Source organism: Colletes gigas, unplaced genomic scaffold (assembly GCF_013123115.1).
Source record: "Colletes gigas isolate AHSC1104 unplaced genomic scaffold, ASM1312311v1 Colletes_gigas_Sc00004, whole genome shotgun sequence".
NCBI classification, from domain to species: domain Eukaryota; kingdom Metazoa; phylum Arthropoda; class Insecta; order Hymenoptera; family Colletidae; genus Colletes; species Colletes gigas.
Genome location: NW_025106633.1, coordinates 1,243,806 through 1,264,097, shown reverse-complemented (window position 1 = coordinate 1,264,097; position 20,292 = coordinate 1,243,806). Strand labels below are relative to the sequence as shown.

Here is a 20,292-nt window from a genome sequence, read left to right as displayed (position 1 = left end):
TACGCCCGATTGAAATCCTCGCTGACGACTACGCTACGCGAACTTCGTGACTGCCGGTTAATGCGAGGATCCGGTCGCTTGCTCGAAATACGATAGCGAACGAGGCTATTTCCATTAAGGAACTTCGAATCGGAATGAAATTATTAGCAATCTCTTCTGGCTTTCGTTCTTCATTTTCTTTTTTATCCAAATTGAACATTTCAACTATTCTTGCACTGAAATCAATTACTTGTTGCTGTGATATATAAATGAGTGTGAGTGGTCAAATTAGAACTTATGTACTGTATATGTACTGGTGATTATGAAAATGGCCCGAGTCAGAAATCTGGTGAAGTTTGATGATGTTGATATTTTGGTGAACTTGTGTTCTATTGTAGCATGATAAATTACGTGTAATAATACAATTTTTTAGGTCGAATAATATGCTTTACAGGTGTAATGAACAATGCTTCTAAGACAAGAGAACAAATAATACATGCACAAGTGATATCGGCCCAGAAAGTAGGAAGAAGCTATAACAAACAGAATCTAAAATACCCATAAAATAGAAAAATCAAGAGACGAAGAAATCGTTCCAAGAAAAATTCCAAAAGTTATTAGTGGAAAAGTAATTTAGGCTACTTTCATCATCACCAACGCATATAATAGTAGTTTCTTCGTCGAGCAGTACTCGTCGACTTAATTTTCTGTCTGCCATCACGTGTACCGCGACTGGTCAAAATGGCCGCTCGACGGAAAGAAAAGGCTCACGCCGCACCGCGCGATCACGCTAAATCTGCCAATGAGAAAGTATTTAATGAAAGTTCTGCAGGGAGGGCATACCGAATGTCTTGTCACGGGAGGATACATGTAGGCAACGACGACGACGAATGGTATAATTTGGGCCCAATGGCATTTCTTTTTTCTGTTCTGTATTCCAGAGTGCATGATGGACGACGGGAGCACCAGTGCCATCTTCTGGAAGTAGGAGGCACCGGTGGCGGCCGCTGAAGGTAACTTCGACTTCCAGGAGATAGCTAGCTTCCTTCCAGTACCTCTATTCTTCTTCTTCTCCGCAAATCGGCAGAAGGAGAACCTCTATAAGAGAAAAAAGAAAGAAAAAACGAATTTTTCTCTCTCATCACGCCATCACCGCTGATTCAACCAGCACAGCTCGCCGCAAAGTTCATTTTGCTGCTCGCTAGTGTTTGACCCACGAAACCCGACTTTCCCTCACGAACTTCCTTCACCTTCCTCGACACGCGGTCCAATTTTTTAACCCGACACGCGACCGATATACCTATACATACGTGATACATCCCTTCGAATAAAAGCAGAGATCTGAGCTCCGAATACCACGGAAAGAGTACGTCCAACCCCGAACTAAATTATCCCGATCGTGGAACTTTTGTCGAACTTCGACATTCTTATTCATTTTTTTTTATGTATATACATATAGAGAGAGATATTCATTCGACGCCAAGTTTCGTTAAAACGATTAAAACTAAAGTCCTCCGCCTTTCAAATTTTCGAAAGTCTGAATTCCGTTCCGGACTGTTCGGAACGCGTCTTGTTGGTTCGATTTTAGCATATGTAACTCGACGCGTCTTTGTCGTAAACCTTGTCTCCGTTATCAAACACCGTTCAGCCATTCCTAATCCATTTCAACGGAGTATACGAACAATACAGCGTGGTACACTGTAAGGTATTACAAATAATGTTGTGCGTGCCCACGTACGTGAACCTTTACCTAGTAGCCGTAAACTTGTCGTTCGTGTTTTTTGCTCTAGTTATTGCGCACCGGCGTTATCACATTGTGAAAACCTCGTTACGGCGGGATCTGCGTGGACGCTCTTGGATCCTCGCGGATTCGTCCTTAATTAGCAAAATTCGCAACGATCGTTCGTTCGGCTGTTCGGGGCAGGACACGTTGGAAACACGACGAGCGTGGAAAAAAATGCGAAATCATCTTAGAGCGTCCACCGGCCGTATGTTGCAGATAGCTTCCTTTTTTTGTTCCGAAGGCCGAATATATCGTACGCCTCGTAAAACTCAAGTCCCGTAATTAATCCCAATCTTAAATTTTTTCACCTTATCCCTTCGTATGGACAAACCACCTTAAGCGTAAATATTATATATTTATATAATTATATATTTATATACATACTATACCGCTCTTTACAGCTATGACCATAACATAGTGGCTCGCTCGTTGGATGTGTTGTCTCGTTCGTTATCGATGTGTTTTTTTATCACCTCTGTAAATATTTTCTACTTATGATGTCAGCTACGTTTATCTTATTCTATTACTTAGATATGATTCTATATGAAAACTTCTTGACCCCTCCTCCAGTTTTTACCAATCTCCCGACGACAGACCCTTTCCATGAACATTCCATCGGCCAATATCTCTCGTCACGTAGTCCCAGTCGATCTCGCACACCCACGATCATTTATTATCGATATTATACAGGGGTACACGTACACGCAGGATACACATTCAGCGCAGATATTTCTAAAAAGCATTTGCGTTCGAAAATTGTCAAATTCCTTAGCTTTCACGATGATGGATGAGACACGAGACTAAAAAAAAAAAAATTACAAAACTCGAACGATGTTTCGGAAAAATCTAATCTGAAGACGAATCTCTGGTACGGTAGCAAGCGTAAACGTCTTCGCGCAGAGCGATTCTCAAATCAGTTGCCAAACTTTCGAAACAAGCTGTACAAATAATAAAAATCCATTTAATTCGGTCGACGAGCGAGTGATCGATATGCTCGATAATAACTGTTGCATTCATTTGGAAGAGCATCTAAAAATACGTACGGATTACTCGACTCGTCAGACGTGTATATTTATAACGACGAAATTGCTTATATACGATTATCAAAGTTTGGCGCTCTATTTTGCGATCGCTACGCGTGCGTGTTTTGCGCCGAAAGCATCCGTGCGATGAAATCAAGAAAGAGACGGAGACACAATCAGGCCCAAATATACTCCACAAAATGAAAAACGACAACATGATCGTAGGTCGATTTATTTCATTTCTTATTTCCGCGCGCGCGTTAGAAATAGCTGCAAATTCTTGAAATAAAAAAAAAAAAAAGAAATTTATTAAGTGGCGTGTGACCCTTTATAAGCGATATATTGACCTCAGCACCACGCGGTACGCTCGTTGGCGTCGACCTCTACGATCGCAGAATCTTTTGTCATCGAATCGCAAATACGTCGATTTTCCGATGAATAAAAAATATTTGTTAGAATACGATGTAATATATTGAAAAAAATTGAAATCTCTGCGTAGACGACGTCGCCATCGAGAGTCCCGCCCGTAGTTGAGTCGCTTGTACGCCCCATCCGATTTTTACGCGAATATCGTTTTTTCTCCATTTGTTCTTCGGCTTGTGGCGTAGGATGTAGGATTGAAATTGATTGATTTCCTTTGTTATCGTTACTTTGTTACCTTATAATTCCCATTGAAATACATTTATCGTCACTGTCACACGTGTACGTCGTGCTACTTACCATGTTGGTATTACAAATGACATTTTTCTTTACCGTCTTTGGCATTTCAGCAGTTCTCGACTGCTATCTGAATGTAATTGAAACAAAAAAAAATAAGAAAAAAAGGCCGTACAGGCTGCGTGTCCGTGTAAATTTGCATATAACACAGATCATATATGTATATATCTATATACATATGGGAATATATAGATATATGTATATTATATACCCTTACCCCCTTCCCCTTAGGATGGTGGATGCTGGTGTAACCGTGTAACTTTGTCGTTCTCGGTGTTAGCCGCAAAATCTCTTTTAATGCCTAACAAGCGCTATAAGCGAAACTCGCCCCTTTCGAACCCCCCGACTAACGCATTTCTTTGTTTTTTCTCTGTTCCTTTTACTTCAACACGCGGACGACCCGCAGACAGAAAGCTGTTCGTGGGAATGCTCAGCAAGCAACAGACCGAAGACGATGTCAGACAGTTGTTCACTGCCTTTGGCACAATAGAGGAGTGCACCATCCTCCGAGGACCCGACGGCAGTAGCAGAGGTGAGTAATTAATACGACACTTATTCTAGGTTATAGTCGTACGTATATCTTTCGCATTTTATCGTCGTGGTGTTGTTACAATGTTGGCACAATTATGAAATGAAACTAAACATCTAGCACGGTTATGTGTGTCACAAATTTGTCAGTAGCAAAGAGCGGTTGTACAGAGACCCATTAGAAATTCCCAAATTCATTGAATTTCGATCATTTCTTTCGCAACTTCTTGAAAATTTTACTACCTTTTTTCGTACCACATTACGTACACATTCAACGAAAAAGGAAAGACGAGGATGAGTGAGTTTCATCTCGGTCTTGTACAATTTTCATCCGATTCTTAAAAGAGGAAGATCAGAGACAAGACAAGATTGTTTTAAATAATGAAGCGCGAACACACTGACGCAAGAAAGTTTAATTCTACCCGCGGACGAAATTCACGAATCGATAGAGGTATTTACGAAAACGTAGCATAGTCGCGGGGAACGGGGGTGGGACGAGTTCAAGGGGATTCGAAAGCGGAACGGGAAAGACAATAATTTCCGTGGAACGAATCAGCGAATTTCAAATATTTTTATTTCGAAACGAAGACCATGAGTAATAGGATGCCGGTCGAGTTTCTGAGAGTTTTTAAAGTAAGAGGGTGGGAGTAATCGGGCGGAACGAAGATGACAAAGGCGTAAGTAGGGGACATAAGATGCAGGGGGGGAAAGAAAGGAATCAAGAAAGATAGAACGAGCCGACGAAAGGGGATAGAACGAACGTTGTTACCCGAGGACGCAGAGAAAGGGGTGGAGGGGGGGGGGGGTAAGTAGCCAAGCAGGCGTGAATGTAATTAAATTCCACCTTGAAGTAAAACTCACTTTCAACAGTTAATAAGATTTTGATTCGCAGTCGGTGACGTAACATAGCACCCATCGTCTTTGACTGGTTTGCAATGCGAAGGGAGCTCGGTGGAGGGATGATTGTAGAAGGGGGTGAAAGCAGTACTCGTGGCGAGACCCTAGCGATGTCGAATCTCCTCCTTTCTCTGTTCCTCCCGCCCCCCTTTTTTGCTAAACCGTCCTCGGTGACATTGCCTCGCGAAAGTCTTTGTCAAAAATTGAGGCGATGTTGCGCTCGCTTTTCAAGCTCTTTAATTAAAATCACAGGAACGCAACGGATCGATAGAAACGTTCCGCTAGGTACCTTACGAGGATTGCTTTGTCGTTTATTCCGCAATTAAAACATTTAAGGGAAGATTAGAAAAATTTTCCCTGCGCTCTAAAGTCGATTTACAAGTAAAAATGCAAAAGCGTCCATGAAGAATAGTATCTTTGCAAACGCTAAAAGATAATTTTATTTAAGGGTGGAACTTATCGAAGTTCTGTTTAATTTGAGAAAAACTGTAAACCTGTCTATGGCGGATTTGATCGCGATGAACCCGAATGGGGTACGTAATCAAGTCTTCGGGGAATGGATATGCCTTTCACAGGAAGTCATCGATCGGTTATTCCGTGTAACTCTGCCGTTACATCCCTCGTCTTGGTCCCGTTCTGACGGAAACTTTCCAAACACGCTTCATCACCGCTCGCCCGGTTCCACTTGAGTTTCAGAAGTAGCTAATCTGCGACGTTATAGAGACATCAAGGAGATCTCTCCTGTGCGACTTCACCTGTATATCGCTTTAGGTCTACCACAACAGCCGATGGAGTCTCACAAACGACACACACACTACCTCGAGTGGACTCTATCTCGATATCGGCTGACATCGCTGAATGACAAAAAAATTTAATTAAAGAGAACGAAATCCGAGGCTGCTGTCAAATACATTCTGTTGGATTCGTTTCGATAATTATTGGGCGTTTCCTCTCGTCGCTAGCATACAACTTTTCTCGTCGAACGTGGTATTGCCTAGGCAGCCAGCTCGTAGGGCGAAGGTTTCACGGTAACGAGGAGTTTAAGAAAGGAATTCGTTTTGAGGATTCTATGGAAAGACAGGACGGTCGTCTTCGTCATCGTCGGGGCGGGGCGGTTCGCATTCCTCCGATGCAATAGTAACGACAAACTCTTCGTCCAATTATTTTTCCCTCGCTTCGAAACATTTCAACGCCACTTCAGCGAACGAACTCGTTTCTATTCTCTCGTTTGCGTGCCAACTTTTCTTCGCCCCGTTCCCGTCACCTTTTCTCTCCTCCCGTTCTCTCCTACCGATTCCCTTTAACTCCGTTCCTCGATGTTCAACGGGGGTCCCGACCGTGCCGCGCGTTATTTCAATTGCGCGAGCAGCAATAATTCACCGCGCTAAGAAGATTATAAAATGTTTATGAATAATGGAACGAAATATTATTCGACGCGGGTCCGCTGGGTTCTTCCGAGCGCTGTTGCGCGACGAGGTGCCGCCAACATCTAAGCGAATAATGCCACGAAGGCACCCTCGAAAACTGTAGGCGAACTCCCGGTGCCCCGTATCCGCTTATTGTGGAACGCTGTATTGTAAACGTTAAACGAATATTCGCGGAACGGAACAATTTCGTGTTTTAAGTCGCAACAACATCGCGCTACTGCGTTCGCGATCCTCTTCCCGTTCCCGGGCTCAGCCATAGTATTCGTAACAATGCCAACTTTTGTTAATAATCCGTAACGTTTCGACTATCGGGAACATAAACAACTTTCGTACGTAGAAACGCAAATAGTCAATTTTATCTAAGTCACTTTATTCGTTATTAATAATTCTGTTAGCGAAACATGCATTCGAATAGCAAAAATTAGGGAAGTAATAATAATTTTGACAATATCATTATTTATACAGTGTCCCAGTGATCGTGATACTCAAAAATGTACAGTAAAATTTGTTCGTGTCTGACCATTGCACGACATTTCTACTTGTATTATTATTATAAAATTTTTGTAGATAACTGATTCAATATAAATTCAATCTCGTTCTGATAAAGGTACAGAGCTTTTCTTTCGTTCAGAATATTATTTGAGTAGTTCATTTTTTTCCCCAAAATGGCGACCTTGTTCTATTGCACCTAATCGCATTTACAGAACAGTTTCGTTTCTGTATCTAGGTTTGACGCAGTTTGGCTTCATTCCACATGCATTTCCAGTTGTTTCGAAGTTTTTTTCAGCCCCGAGAGGAGAGTTTTGCAACTTCCACCATCCACTGTGGCGTCCTCTAGCTTAGGATGACCTCGCGGAACTCTGTACAAGCTGGTATTTCGCACCACGCGATTGACATTAACAAATGATGTCTTTTTGTTTAACTTGAGCGATGCTCTATCGGACGGAAAACTATTTCTTTGATCATTTTTCCCGGAACGCGATCGTTCGATACAAACGGATTAGAATTGGCCCGTTAACGACATTACTGACAGGAAGTATAACGAATCAATAATTTTCTCGGCCTAGCATTTTATGAGGGAGTATTAAAAGGGCGATAGTTATCGATGATTGATGGTCCTGCTGTCACCTGCACGGGTTCGTCCCTTTGCAGAATGTATCGCGCCACGATATACACGTCCAATTTACAGCTTTTATCTTCAACGCGAACGACGGTGAACTTACGAAATTCAAATAGTTTCTCTGGAATTTAAATATTTCGTACGATTGGCACAATTATTGTGAGTGTCAATAAACTTTCTATCTTTAAAAAAAACTTCCAGATCACCTACTCTCATCAACTAAAAAATTGCAGAGAAAGCGTTTCAACGTTCCAATTTATTATCGAGAATTCGTTTAAAAATAATCATAATCTCTATCTCAGGGAAGAATTTTCTCAATCGATACTTTTATGTACAACCGTGGTACGAAGCAATTCAATAAATTTCTGATTATTTATTTAAAACGCGACAAGACGCTAAATAAGTCTTGCATTCTTGACCCCCGGGTGAACATTAATAAATTTACAGAGTTTGGAAGCGGTTCGATGACGTGGCTCCGGACTTTTATTAGACTTCGGAGACTTCGCGTGACTCGAAGCGTGATCTTGCCCGATGATAGTTAAATGAAAGATCCGCGATAACGCAACGTGCGACTTCGGTAAATCACGCAAGACGTTCGCGCGACATTTGCACCGTCGATCTTTCTCGATAACGCTTCGACCATTGTTAGTTTCGTGGAAACTTCGATGATATTTAATCGACGAGTAAATACACAAATTGCATTGCGCGTCGTTGTCAATTAATCGCTACGATTATCGACTGTTTCTTTCGTTTAAAAGTTTTCAGTAACTGGAGAAACGATTAAAAACTCGCGATTAAATCGAGGCCAATTTAAATTAGCGTCTGTCTCTTTCGACTGTGTTTTTACTTAAAATTTAACTTCGCGTAAATTTAATAACGCGACGATAAAGAGTCTAAGAGAAGATGTCGATTGCACGCGATAAAGATTCTATTTCCATTACGATAATTGAGGGATCAATACGAGATATCCCGTTAACGAAAAGATTACATACATCGGTCGGTAATAATTTCCAGTCTACTCGATGATTGAGATTCGTAATCAAACAAAAACGATATCAAATAATACATTAACCGTGCAAACAGTACGTACGAGTACAGAGGCAAACAGAAAACAGGGTGTACGGCTAATAGAACATTATTACGACAAACACGTTGTACAATTATGTGAAGTATCCGTTGTAGCAGCGTGTTTACGTTGTTATAGCCACAATTTTCCTTGTACAAGCACGGCTGTACGGTGTTCGCGTTGGACTCTCCTTCCAATAGAAGCTGGAACTCGAGGAGGAGGCTGCTTTCGGGTGGAAGCTCTCAATATGTCCGACCTAATCCTCTCCCAGAGGACCTGGCCGTCCCCTCCTCCACCCCCCCCCCTCCCCACACCCCCTCCTCGCGCGCGCTTTACTTCGCAATACGTATAAACATTTCGAGCCCAGCTGCGCCACAGGATTTAAGAGCTGAGCGATTAATAAATGCTTCGTACGACGAGAGCCGGCACCAGGACTCTCCGACAGCCACTCGACGAGGCTGTCCGTGATTTACCGTCCGGACTCGCGTGTCTGCATTCAAGCTACCGCGTCCGGATTTCCAGCGATTTCGCGGCATCATTTTGATTTAGTGCTCTTCTAGCGGCATTTGAAACATCGCCAGGCACCTGTCTTTCTCTTTTATAGCGATATACGCCCGTCAACCTGGCAAATGAAGGTTTCAGGTTATCAATGGATTTCATTCCGGGCATCGTCTCCTAATGCTATCCTTTAATATCCCCTTTTAAACCACCTGAATTCGTTTTGCTCATTCATTTCTGAAACACTTTCCTCCGTCGATATTTTTTTAGAAAACCAAATATTTTTTGTTCGATATCTGTTTAAAGACAGGGGTTACGAAGTGAAATTAGAACGATGGAATATTATGTACATTTAAAATATAAAAATATGTGAAATGCTCTCTAATCTTGTTTCGCTAGGTTCGCGTGTGCCCGAACGACGCAGAATTAGTTATGGTTTCTGATCCTAATTGCGCTTAATCCGAGTGTAAGATTGCAGATAACCTTCGTGTGTTTACGCCTGGTGTAATTTACATGATTTACGATCGTATCCTTTCGTTGAGCGTCGTCCCGATTAGCCAGTTGCAAGTTCGCCGGACGCTTTTGGAGCGTATCTGATACGGATACGCTATCGCGATTATAAATTAATGTAATCGAGCCACGTGAACGTAACTTGAATTACGCGCGAGGAATAAACCGGGACGTTGTTGTCGACTGGTTTATGGCGACAATTCGTCGGGCTGGACAAGCGACTCGTCCTGCAAATTTTATTTCTTACTCCCGTTCGAACACCCTTGGACTGTAATCTTATTTCATGACAGAAGTACACTTATCATGGCGTCCTAGTGTCACTTTCCCGTTCGCGTGAGCTCGTTGTTTTATCCGTTAAGTTAATCGCGGCCCGGTATTGCGTCAGAAACTTCGTCAATATCCGTGAGATTATCTGTTCGTGTTGCTCGCAGGAGGGACCGTTGAATGAAAAGAGAGGTGGCAAAAAATTTATAGGTATCATAGTTCCTTTCCGCGCGATAACTTTTGCTCATCAACCGTAAATACACCATATTGCCTATAAACCTTCGCATTCGTACGTTACCTGTCCCGATTCTATGTGCGATTCCCATCGTGCTCCGTTCTCTGTTCTGCGTTATCAAATAACCGACGATGGTCGGTTCCACCAGTACGCTTTCAAGTATTGCCTCCTTTGGTCCTTCGGTGTTTTTATGGGGCCAAAGTGTTTAACTTCGAGATATAACAATGGAGTCAAAATTAAAAATTTTTCTCTGATAAAGAAAAACCTTCTCGTAGATTTAAATTTATTTCACTAAAAGTGCTCTTTTATTGACAAAATAAGATTTACTGTCTGTCTTGTTACATCTTTCAAATCATGGAATTAAAATAAAAGCATTCGACCTAACAGTATACCAGAAATTTCGCATAGACAACTGCTAAAATGGCAGTGACCAGTAACAAAATTTTATGGAACATCCCACCGACGAGCAAAAACATTAACAATATTGACCAAACAAACGCCAAATGCCAGTTTCGAGTTTATGTTTGTTATTCCAGCGGTAATGGATTGTTTCTGCGTGCTGGACGAATTCGTCCGCATCAAATTCGTTACATTCTGGTAAACAGCACGCGCAACGATTATTGCTACCATTCTGATAAATGATGGAAGCCCTCTCAAACTTCTTTGTTGCCTTTCCACACCCTTTGCATTAAATTTTCTTAAATAAAAACTCGTTCAGCATCGTATCCAAGGTATAACAGTCATCGAGAAACGAGTGTCATGATTTTCGTTGCAACGTGTTTTCCTTTACGAAGCTCGTAAAGCGACGCGCGTAAATTGAAACGAACGTCGAAAGACGGAATATCAAAAATATTAACGAACATTTTACGGTTCTGGCGAGCCAAAGCAACGTTCGTGCGTGGTTAGAAGGTACGCAAGGGCTCGTGAAATGACCAGCTGCTTCGTCTCCATACTTCGTGCGCGTATCTTTCTTTGTCCGCGGCTCGCCCGTAGCCGCGCAAGTACCTACTTGCAATTTTACTCGCCGTATTACATGACAGACAAACGCCCCGCGGCAACGAATCCGAGATAATAGTGGACAGAGCGGTAACATTAAATATTTCACCAGGGTTTCTCATTTTTCCTGTCCTCTGCCGGCATTAAACTCTCTGGTTGTCGTTACGCAACCTCCTTTCGCCGCTCTTACGGGATGGCTATGAACGTCCATAACGCTGGCCTCGCTCACGGCAGTAGAAATTTAATAATCCATCTTGTATCCTTCCGTGGGACATGGCGGTTGGCGGATGGCGTATACAACGCTGTTTCGTGTCGTAATAATAACGAGGAATTTTACGAAGAGTTTTACCACTTAAGGCTTCCCATCGTTTCTATGTTACCCTGCGCTACGATGCCTCGTTGTAACGGATGTCGCGACCCTGTAACTAAGAACCCCGTAACGACACGGAGGACTCCCATGTTTATCGCATAATAGAAAAACTGCCAGCATCGCGCGCGTTAAACGACGTATAATCACGAGTCGACCGCGTACGCGATGAATCCCGAATTATTCGCGGACGCCTCGGTTGTTCTCCACTTTTCACGCCACGCTAAACGCTTCGAGATTACTATTTTCCATGACGCGACGACGAAGGCGTCCAGTGGAAACTGAACTCAAAGGTTTTTCTATTGCAAGGTTCTAGCGGTTTGTATCGATATTAATACGGTCGCAAATGTGATTATATGATGGGAACGAAAGGGAAGAAAGACGAACGATCGAGTAACGTAATCGCGTCTCTCGAACACGTTCATCGAATAATTCCTCGTCATAGAGTAAACGAACGATCGCGCAACTGATTGTTGTGTCCGATTACCTACAGTCAATATGGATACCGCATGGTTATTCATAGTCCCGTATGTATATTTTCAACCTGCGATCGGTGTGTACAGCGCGAACGGCAACAGATATTGTCACCAAGGAAAAATCCATGTATCGACGATCCGACCAAATACACGATACAGGCGTATTATCTCTAAGGCCGCGTATTCGTCGATACGTACGGTCAGAGGGAACAGGAAACAGAGGGAACGAGCGACGCCGCGACCAGATGGGACGATTTTTCCGGTCACGCGTGATGGAAAACGCCTCCGCGCGACGCTAAAAATCGAGTAAAAAACGGTTATCGGCCGCGACGCCTTGTGCGATCGGTTCGAAAAATCGAGTAAAATTTGTTTAGAAAACTAATGACGGAAGTCGGTACGGTCGTGGGGTTTTATTTTTTGAACGAACGACTTGAAGTTCCGTCTGCGCGCGAATGATATTTCAATTTATCGGGAATCCCTGACATCGGGGATAAAACTGATCGATTTGACGGCGGAATGACCCGAGCGCGGGCATTTCCGAAGCAACCAGTAATCGGTTACCAGCGGGCAGCGATAAAATGGAGAGAGAATGGTAAAAGCGTCGATGTGATCAAACAGACGGAATTACTAGGTACAAATCGTAGGACGCGGATGATTGGATTGCCGGGCAAAAGGGACGACAGAGGAAGGTTTTTGGATAGCGAACGAGATATAAAGAGAGTCAGAAAGGGGGGAATGGCAGGTAGAACGCCAAGCGACCAGACGTCGTCGAGGTTTATACACGTATTACACGTACCGGGAGTACGTACGCGGGGCGACTGTATGAGCGAGCATATCCGCGTACGCACGCGCGCACGCGGTTCGTAAATGCACGTTAATCCGCCTACCGAGTACATTTGCGGCGTTGGTACCCGCCCATCGAATCGTCGAATTTTCATTTCTTCCGTAAAGCTCCCTGTTTACCGCTCGAACGGGAAAGCAATCGGTGGGATGCTCGGTGCATACGAGCACAGAGGGACACGGATATACGAGGAAACCGCCGCTGACAAATCCTGCAAACGGTTTTGGCTTTTACCCGGAACCTCTGCCGCGCGCTCGCGCGAAGAACACAACGAATGAAAAAGGAGTTTAGAGCGCGGGGCAAAGGCCTATCCCAGGGGCTGTTTGATTCGCGCTTTCCGCGGAGGAAGTTTGCGATAAACGGCATCCATCGAAACGAAGCCACTCGCGTTGCTGTTCGGCGCTCGGGGTTCGCCGTTCCCCTCAGTTTCTTCCCTCGTCCGTTCGATGGAACGAGAGAGAAATGAAAGAACGAAAGGGTCGGGATGAACATTGGAATAACGAAGAGTTTCTATCGTACAATTTGATGCGTCGCAAGTGTCGACGGCGCGCGTTTCATGGGAGCACGCGCGCGCGCCACGTTCGACCTACGCGAGTACGTACGATGTATATTTTGCATACATGCGTCGCACGTACAGGAAGGATATACCGCACGCGTGCATGTAGCAAACGAAGCTCGATCCTATAAGCCCCGGGGGCGTCACAATAATTATAAAACTACGGGCAACAGTCGTACGAACACCCCTCGGATCGTGGGTAAGCCTCGAAACTGCTGCCCCGGAGGTTTGCAATTCACCCTCGATTTATATCCATGGTCGGGCCCCTCTTTCTTTTGTTCTTTCTCTTTCTCTCCCCCTCTCTCGCTCGCTCTCGTTTTCTCTGTCTTACACTTTATACTTTTCGCTTCTTTCCCCCGACTCTGTTGCTCTTTCTCTTTCCCTAGGACGCCTCGCCAACGTTTCATCTTGATACAGTAGCACCGAATTCAATGCCTGTTGTATCCCTACGTGTAACAGTCGCACGATTATTTTCAACCATTATTGTCTCTATTGCCTTCTGTAGGGACTAGTATTGTTTAAAATGTACCGATATTCAAACTGGAACTAATCTCTATATCTATCGTCGTTGGGACCATGTTATTATATATTATATATTATACCATCAATTTTGATAGTAATCGATTAGTTAGGAGTTAGGGGTTCTTTAGCAACTTCCTGTATTCCTTTAAAAAGTATGTCACTAGTGTTGTACGCATTGTATCTCACAACATACGCAATTAATGAGACTTTTATACAGACTATGTAACTGTATTGTATCAAAAGGTGTACAAACCCGTAAATAAATAAATAAATAAATAAATAAACACATAATCGATCATTCTGGGTTAGAACTGCGTTAGAACTCGACCGTTTTCGGTTAGGACTCGATCAGGACTGTACCACTTACGATCAGAACCGGGTTAATATGCGTTAGTGTGCCCAACGAGGTTACAATCGTTGAAAAACTGAGCAATTAGTGTTCAGTCAAAGGAAGCTCGAAATATTAAAATTTTTGGTTCCGACAGACTTTTGACGCGTACTGTACATACGTGCGTACACCCAAAGAAAAAAGTATGATCGGTCTAATGCTAATACTACCCCTTCCTCCGAGCGTACGTGATGCGCGAGGGAGATGCGCACAAAACTATCGAGCCTCTCCTGTAATGGACGATGTACCACGATTCAAATTCACACTGTCCACATAATTTCAAAACGAAAAATTCTATGAACTAATAAATACTGTCGGACGATTTCGTTGCTAAAAAAGTTTACAAAATGCTCGCGTTCCCAACATTCACAAGTTTCAAAAATATTTTCGAGACTCCGAGAAACCCACAAACGGACATTTTGACCATTGTTGAATTTCAAATTCCGGAGCTTCGCGTTTTCGTTTTGGCCGGGCAGGCAAAGCTAAGCGCACGGAATACCCAATGGCGTAACCTTCTGCTTCGGAAATGAATATAACCGGATACGCCGCCGATATTTTTCAAGCCCGATCTTATCCGGGATGTTAGGTTAGAAAGAGGATATTAAAGGTCGCGGCAGCTCGTAAAGCTTTGGGAATGGCGGTAAGGGCCTGCGGACGGAATCGCCTGGACGCGGTCGCCGCGCACTGAAAATCCCGCGCCCCTGATTGCACGGTAATTCTATTAGGCGGGCATGCCCTTTACGCGTTCCAGGACGGTGTCGGAAATTGTGTTTTTAATTCTGGCTGCTAAATCAGCCGTGGCTAAACAAGTATTAACATTCCTGTGCGGCTGGTTACGGCCACGACGCGCTCGCCGCTGAAAGGTTCGGGGTTGGAAATAAAAAAAAAGAGCGAAAAGTGATAACCGTGGAAAGAACGTAAGGGAAACTCGCAGACATAGACAAAGCTGAAACGAGGCAATCTGCTCTGTTCCCGTTGCGTGCGGATTCGTATGTTACGTGTACGATGGCGTACGTGTGTGCGCGCGCGCGTGTGGACCGCTTGCGAAAGTCAAAACGTAATACGATTAACGGACATTAAATTGAAATACCCCTTCTGGGAATTCGCGGCTTCTCGCGTCGACGATTTGCAGCGATGTTTTCTGCCAGGCTGGTTTTTTCATTCGGCGTTTGCCGCTCTAGCTCCATCCGCGGCCCTCTTTGTCTGCCGCTGTCTCCGCGGTACGCACCTGCCTGGATGGTGCGAGGGAAAAATCGCATTTTCTCTGTGACATTGTCGAAAGGGCAGACTTCGTGTTGGGGAGACAAGTTGGAACGTTGGTACGTCGGTGAATTTGATTTGTCTGTCGGGCGAATAGACGCTCTTCCCGTAATATCGGCTGACATACGGCACTGGAGATATTTAAATAAAACAATGCAAGCCGCCGCGCTGGAAAAAAAAAAGGAACGACAGATATTGAATCGAGGGAAACGCGAGAAACGGAACGCGATCGTAAACTGATCGAACGTGTTAGAATCGAGCAGTTCGGTTTTTAAATTCTAGGGAAGAATATTCATGTAACATTAACAAATTATAGCAACTGTATGCAGGATATCCCAGGAATCACGCTCAAGTACATGTGTGCCCCAAGAATATTCAGAATCGATTTTCTCGAAAATAGAGCCTCGAACAAAAACAATTTATTCCACATTTTAAACTTATTTTTTCATACAGAATTCATGTAGCATCGTGGATCCTGGGTACCCTGTGTCCGACAGCCCAGGCCGCCATACTCGATAAAACGCTGCGTTATATCGAGGAACCTTACTTTTTTTTTAATTCTTTTCAATTCACAAATATATTTATTTTTAAAAATGCCAGAGAGAATCATCGATTTCGTTCTTGGCGTCGACGCGAGAAAAGCGAAATTTCGTTAAAACAACGAAATATTTTACTTTGCATGTATGCATCCGCTTATTAATCCGCTAGAGGGCTGACGAGTTTAACCAAATATTGAACTTGAAACGGTAATCCGTTTAATGGATATTTGGACGGTAAAACGTAGATCGTATAGGATATTAACGACGAAATGCGAAGCAATAAACGGGCCTCCCGAGTAAAGATTAAATCGGAATGCCAGCGGAGGAACGTACTCGCCACCGATATACGAGGAATTCGCGATTTATTTCCGAACACGAACGTGAAAATCGTCGGCTACGTGTTGCCTTTCGCTATGATTTCACTCAACACGTACTTGTGTCGAGTAATTCGGAAACAGCTGTCCTTTAAAACAATTTTTTCTTCGTTAATTTGATAGAAAATCTGTTTTCTATGAAGTATAAAATATTGTCGATTCTAAACCACTGAAATGGTTGGAAGAGACGTTTCGCGCCGATCCTAATGTCTATTCGAGCAACAACAAATTCTATTTCCAAGATAACGAGGAAATCGCGCTCGATAGATCTTACGAACGCCATCGATGGCTGCCTGAAAAACAAAATATTAAAATGATATCCTAATACGACAGATACCGACAAATAGCAGCCCCTTATCTCGAGGAAACCTCGATACCGGGATTCCCCGAAGAACGTCGATGCATACTGGTGCATTTTCGGGTTAAACGATCAATTATTTTCTGAAACGTCCAAAACATTGGAGGCAAGTTTTCTCGGAGAATCGAAGTGCAACGACGTAACCAGAAATCGAAGATTTTATGTCCCTTCACGAGGGAATAGACTGACGATGTTTACGGTGTCTATTACGAGAGTTTTAACAATACGATGACTGGAAACTTCAACGTGGACGCGGACGACGATGTTTTCAGAAGCAATACGACCTACGAAGAAAGGAAACTCCACGTGAAAGTATCAAACTCGAGCGCAAACATACGAAAACATTTCACTTGCAACAAACGCTCATTGCCATATCGGGCAATGGAGATTGTAACGGTATTGTCTCACCGTTGTTTAACGTTAGATTTACGGGGCATTTATTGCACACGTTTTTATTAAAAACGCGAGAATAGACGCGTTATATAATTGTTTACGAGAATAAACGTACGCGGAATCTCAAAGCGTCCATCGACGCGAGCTACAAGACCCTCAACGATGTTCAAGAACACCCGAAGACGCTTCGAATTCTCACTAGTTCGGGGCAATTCTGCTGGAAAAGTTTCATACTTTTGAAGGGAAGACGAGCAAATCTGTAGACAATTCGCGGAAAAGAAGATTCGACTTCGAGGGATGATGAAACCTTGTTGCATCGTTGAAATAATTAAAAAGGAAATCGAAATCGAGGAAGAATTATATATATTTCTTGAAATAGAAATTTACAATTTACGAATAAAAGAAACCCCGAATCGAAACGTTTAAAGAATACATTAAACTTCGTCTCCATCACCGTGATCTACTTGGATCATCGAAAGTACGCTAGGAGGGCTCCAGTTTCCTTCCTGAAATGTGCAAAGCACATCACGTTTCCCACAGGGGGGGGGGTGTAGGGGGTGAAAACACGTGCCACCGCGATCGATCCAGCGGGCCCCGATGTTAAAAGATTTATTGTTTATTGAAATCGTCGGCCTTAGGCTGAACGCGAACAGGGTTATGCGAAAGTATCGCGTTATAAACGGAACAACCCATCCGGAAAAACCGGGGAGATGGACCACTACGTGACACGGACACGAATCGCGACATTAATACTAAGCGGTCCTTTATTTTCTTTTACGTCCCGGCCAGAGCGCGACGACCGCCTCGACGAATTTTAACGAAGACCTCGTCTACGTCCTTGTGAAAATTCCTACCTTCTCCCGTTCCCGGTATTTTTCTTCCCTTGCCCGTTCCACACCCCCAACCCCCCCGTTTCCCGTCTACTCCTGTTCGTGCGCCCTTACACTTGGCGCTTTCCAGATTTCCGTGCACGATTTACACTCCGTCGATGCACATCGCGCGACGGAGAATTTTATGACAGCGTCGTTGGCTCTCTCTCTCCCTATATATATTCGAATCGCTTCGGTACGCGTCGCCCCCTCAAATTGATGACATTTTTTGCAGAGTATATACCACCGCGTAGGATATCGAGAGACGCGTACAACCGGCCGTTAGCGACTGGCCGTTAAAGTCCGCTGTCGAGCCGCAGCGACAGTTGGCGTGTAACGCGAAATGGATTCCGAACGACGACGAATCGGATCGCTTCGACGATTTCCTCCCCTCGCCCGCGAAAATAAATGAATTGTTATTGTTTAGTGTTTCGTTTTACGACAACGGCCCAGTTGTTGCGTTTGTTCGCGAGAGACGTGGCATACGAACGCGCGGAAAGATAATCGTAAAGAAACGAGCATCGTTTATTGGCTTGTAGGAAAATCTGCTTGAAACAACGAACCGTTTGAAATATTTGTACTGTACATTTTTTAATCAATTATAACGTACGTCAATTAATAGAATTATAGATGATAAGTACTAATCTATGAGTTCATGCGTTTTTCTGTTTTCAGTACTTTAATTACACTTTAGTGATGGTCATTGTATATGGAATGCCTGTGTCGATCAATTAGTTTAATTAAATTGCAATGTAATTCGACACAATTAATAATGTCCCCGGAGCTCGAAACACGATGTAAACAGACCCTAATAACAAGACCCTGTAATAAACGCGTTGCAACGTTTCGATAAAAAAATACAGGTGAAAATCCTATTCAAAGGGAAATAAAAGATTCGACGAAAAAAAAGAGTTATTTTCACCCGTAGAATAATTTTCGTCGGATTAAAATTGCGCCTGTTGTTCATCGAATAAAGATAACTCGGATTATTGAACCACCGCATGACGCATAAAAACAATGTGGCTTTTAATTCGTGTATCTCGTACGCGAAATAATCTATTATAATCTTGAAAATACTCTTGTTCTGTTCGATGCAACAATATTACCAGGAGAACTAGTATTCCCTGTGGCCGGTAATATTGTTGCACCGAACGTAACGAGATTACTTTCAGAAATTATAGCGTTTGCTTTTCCAAACTGAATTACATTAGATCCTATCTGTAAAATATTGTGATGCTCAAATAATCATTTTTCTCGATTTAATATAGTTTCGAAGCGACGTATTCGTCTCCGGTACTTTATCAACAAGTTACGAATTCTCGCTCTATATGTAAAGAATTCTTGGATTGTAAATTCAATGAATTTTAAAGCACCGGTTTATACACTAGTCTGTTTACGCTTACCGTTATCTACGTATGCGCTCGTGTAAACTTTTGCGGGGCTGTTTGCTGCCCTGCAATTTCGCAAATCGCGATTCGATGTTTCGAAATCTCGTTTCGATTCGATTAACCGCGTTTCGTAAATTTCGTACGCTATGCAAGATCGTAGGTCCGGTTATTGTGGGCGTCCTGCTTCAAGAAATCCAAGATAACGTTCGATCCGTTCCCCGCCCCAAAATATCGCTATTTTTCGGGGGCAATGACACGTTCCCTACTGATGAAACTTTATGGCGAGGAGACCACGGGAACGAAGGGCCACCGAAAGGAAAATCAATGTGGTGAATAGGCAGTCTGCCTGCCACACTATCGCCACGCTGGGGTGACTTGTATTAGGGTGAATTCTGTGCCACGTAAGCATGCACGGAGTGCCTAGGAAACATGAGTCATATCTAAAATGTATGCTACCTACTCTCCAGCTATTCCGAAAAATATTTCCACTTCGATCGTTCGTACACGCGAACAAAACAACGACAAGCGTTCGACGTTCGATCTACGATTCATTTAAAGTTGAAGATTTTAAAAGCGACATTGTGCAAACATGACTAAATAACCCGTACGCCAAAATCGCCGATTAGACAATGTCTGTCTTGGAGTAGCGTGTCGAAAATGTAATCGGTTTTGAGCATGTAATCCGGTATTTCTATACGCGTTAATGTTGATGATATTAATAATGCGTCAACGTTGAACTCAATGGAAATCACGCTGTATTATGTATGACGCAAAACGCTATCAACGATGTCCAGTCAATAGCTAGCAACGTCTTTCAATGGACCGAATGAACGCGTAATATTACTGCACGTCACTCCGTATCAAAATGTGATTTTCTATTCAATTTGCCGATTTTGACGGTTCAAAATGAGCTCCCGTT

At 43.3% G+C, this 20,292-nt stretch overlaps 1 protein-coding gene across 2 annotated transcripts in view; it reads left to right on the top strand.

The window, feature by feature from the left end:
- The window catches only part of LOC122405486 (CUGBP Elav-like family member 4), a 464,283-nt gene that overhangs the window by 399,061 nt on the left and 44,930 nt on the right, over window positions 1-20,292 (top strand). The window contains exons 3-4 of one of the 2 annotated variants that reach the window (XM_043410277.1): window positions 921-992; window positions 3,908-4,033. In XM_043410277.1, coding sequence (XP_043266212.1) covers window positions 3,928-4,033 — 106 coding nt within the window. In that variant the 5' untranslated portion in view covers window positions 921-992; window positions 3,908-3,927. The remainder of the gene's footprint in view (window positions 1-920; window positions 993-3,907; window positions 4,034-20,292) is intronic. The other variant, XM_043410275.1, reaches the window with a different exon arrangement.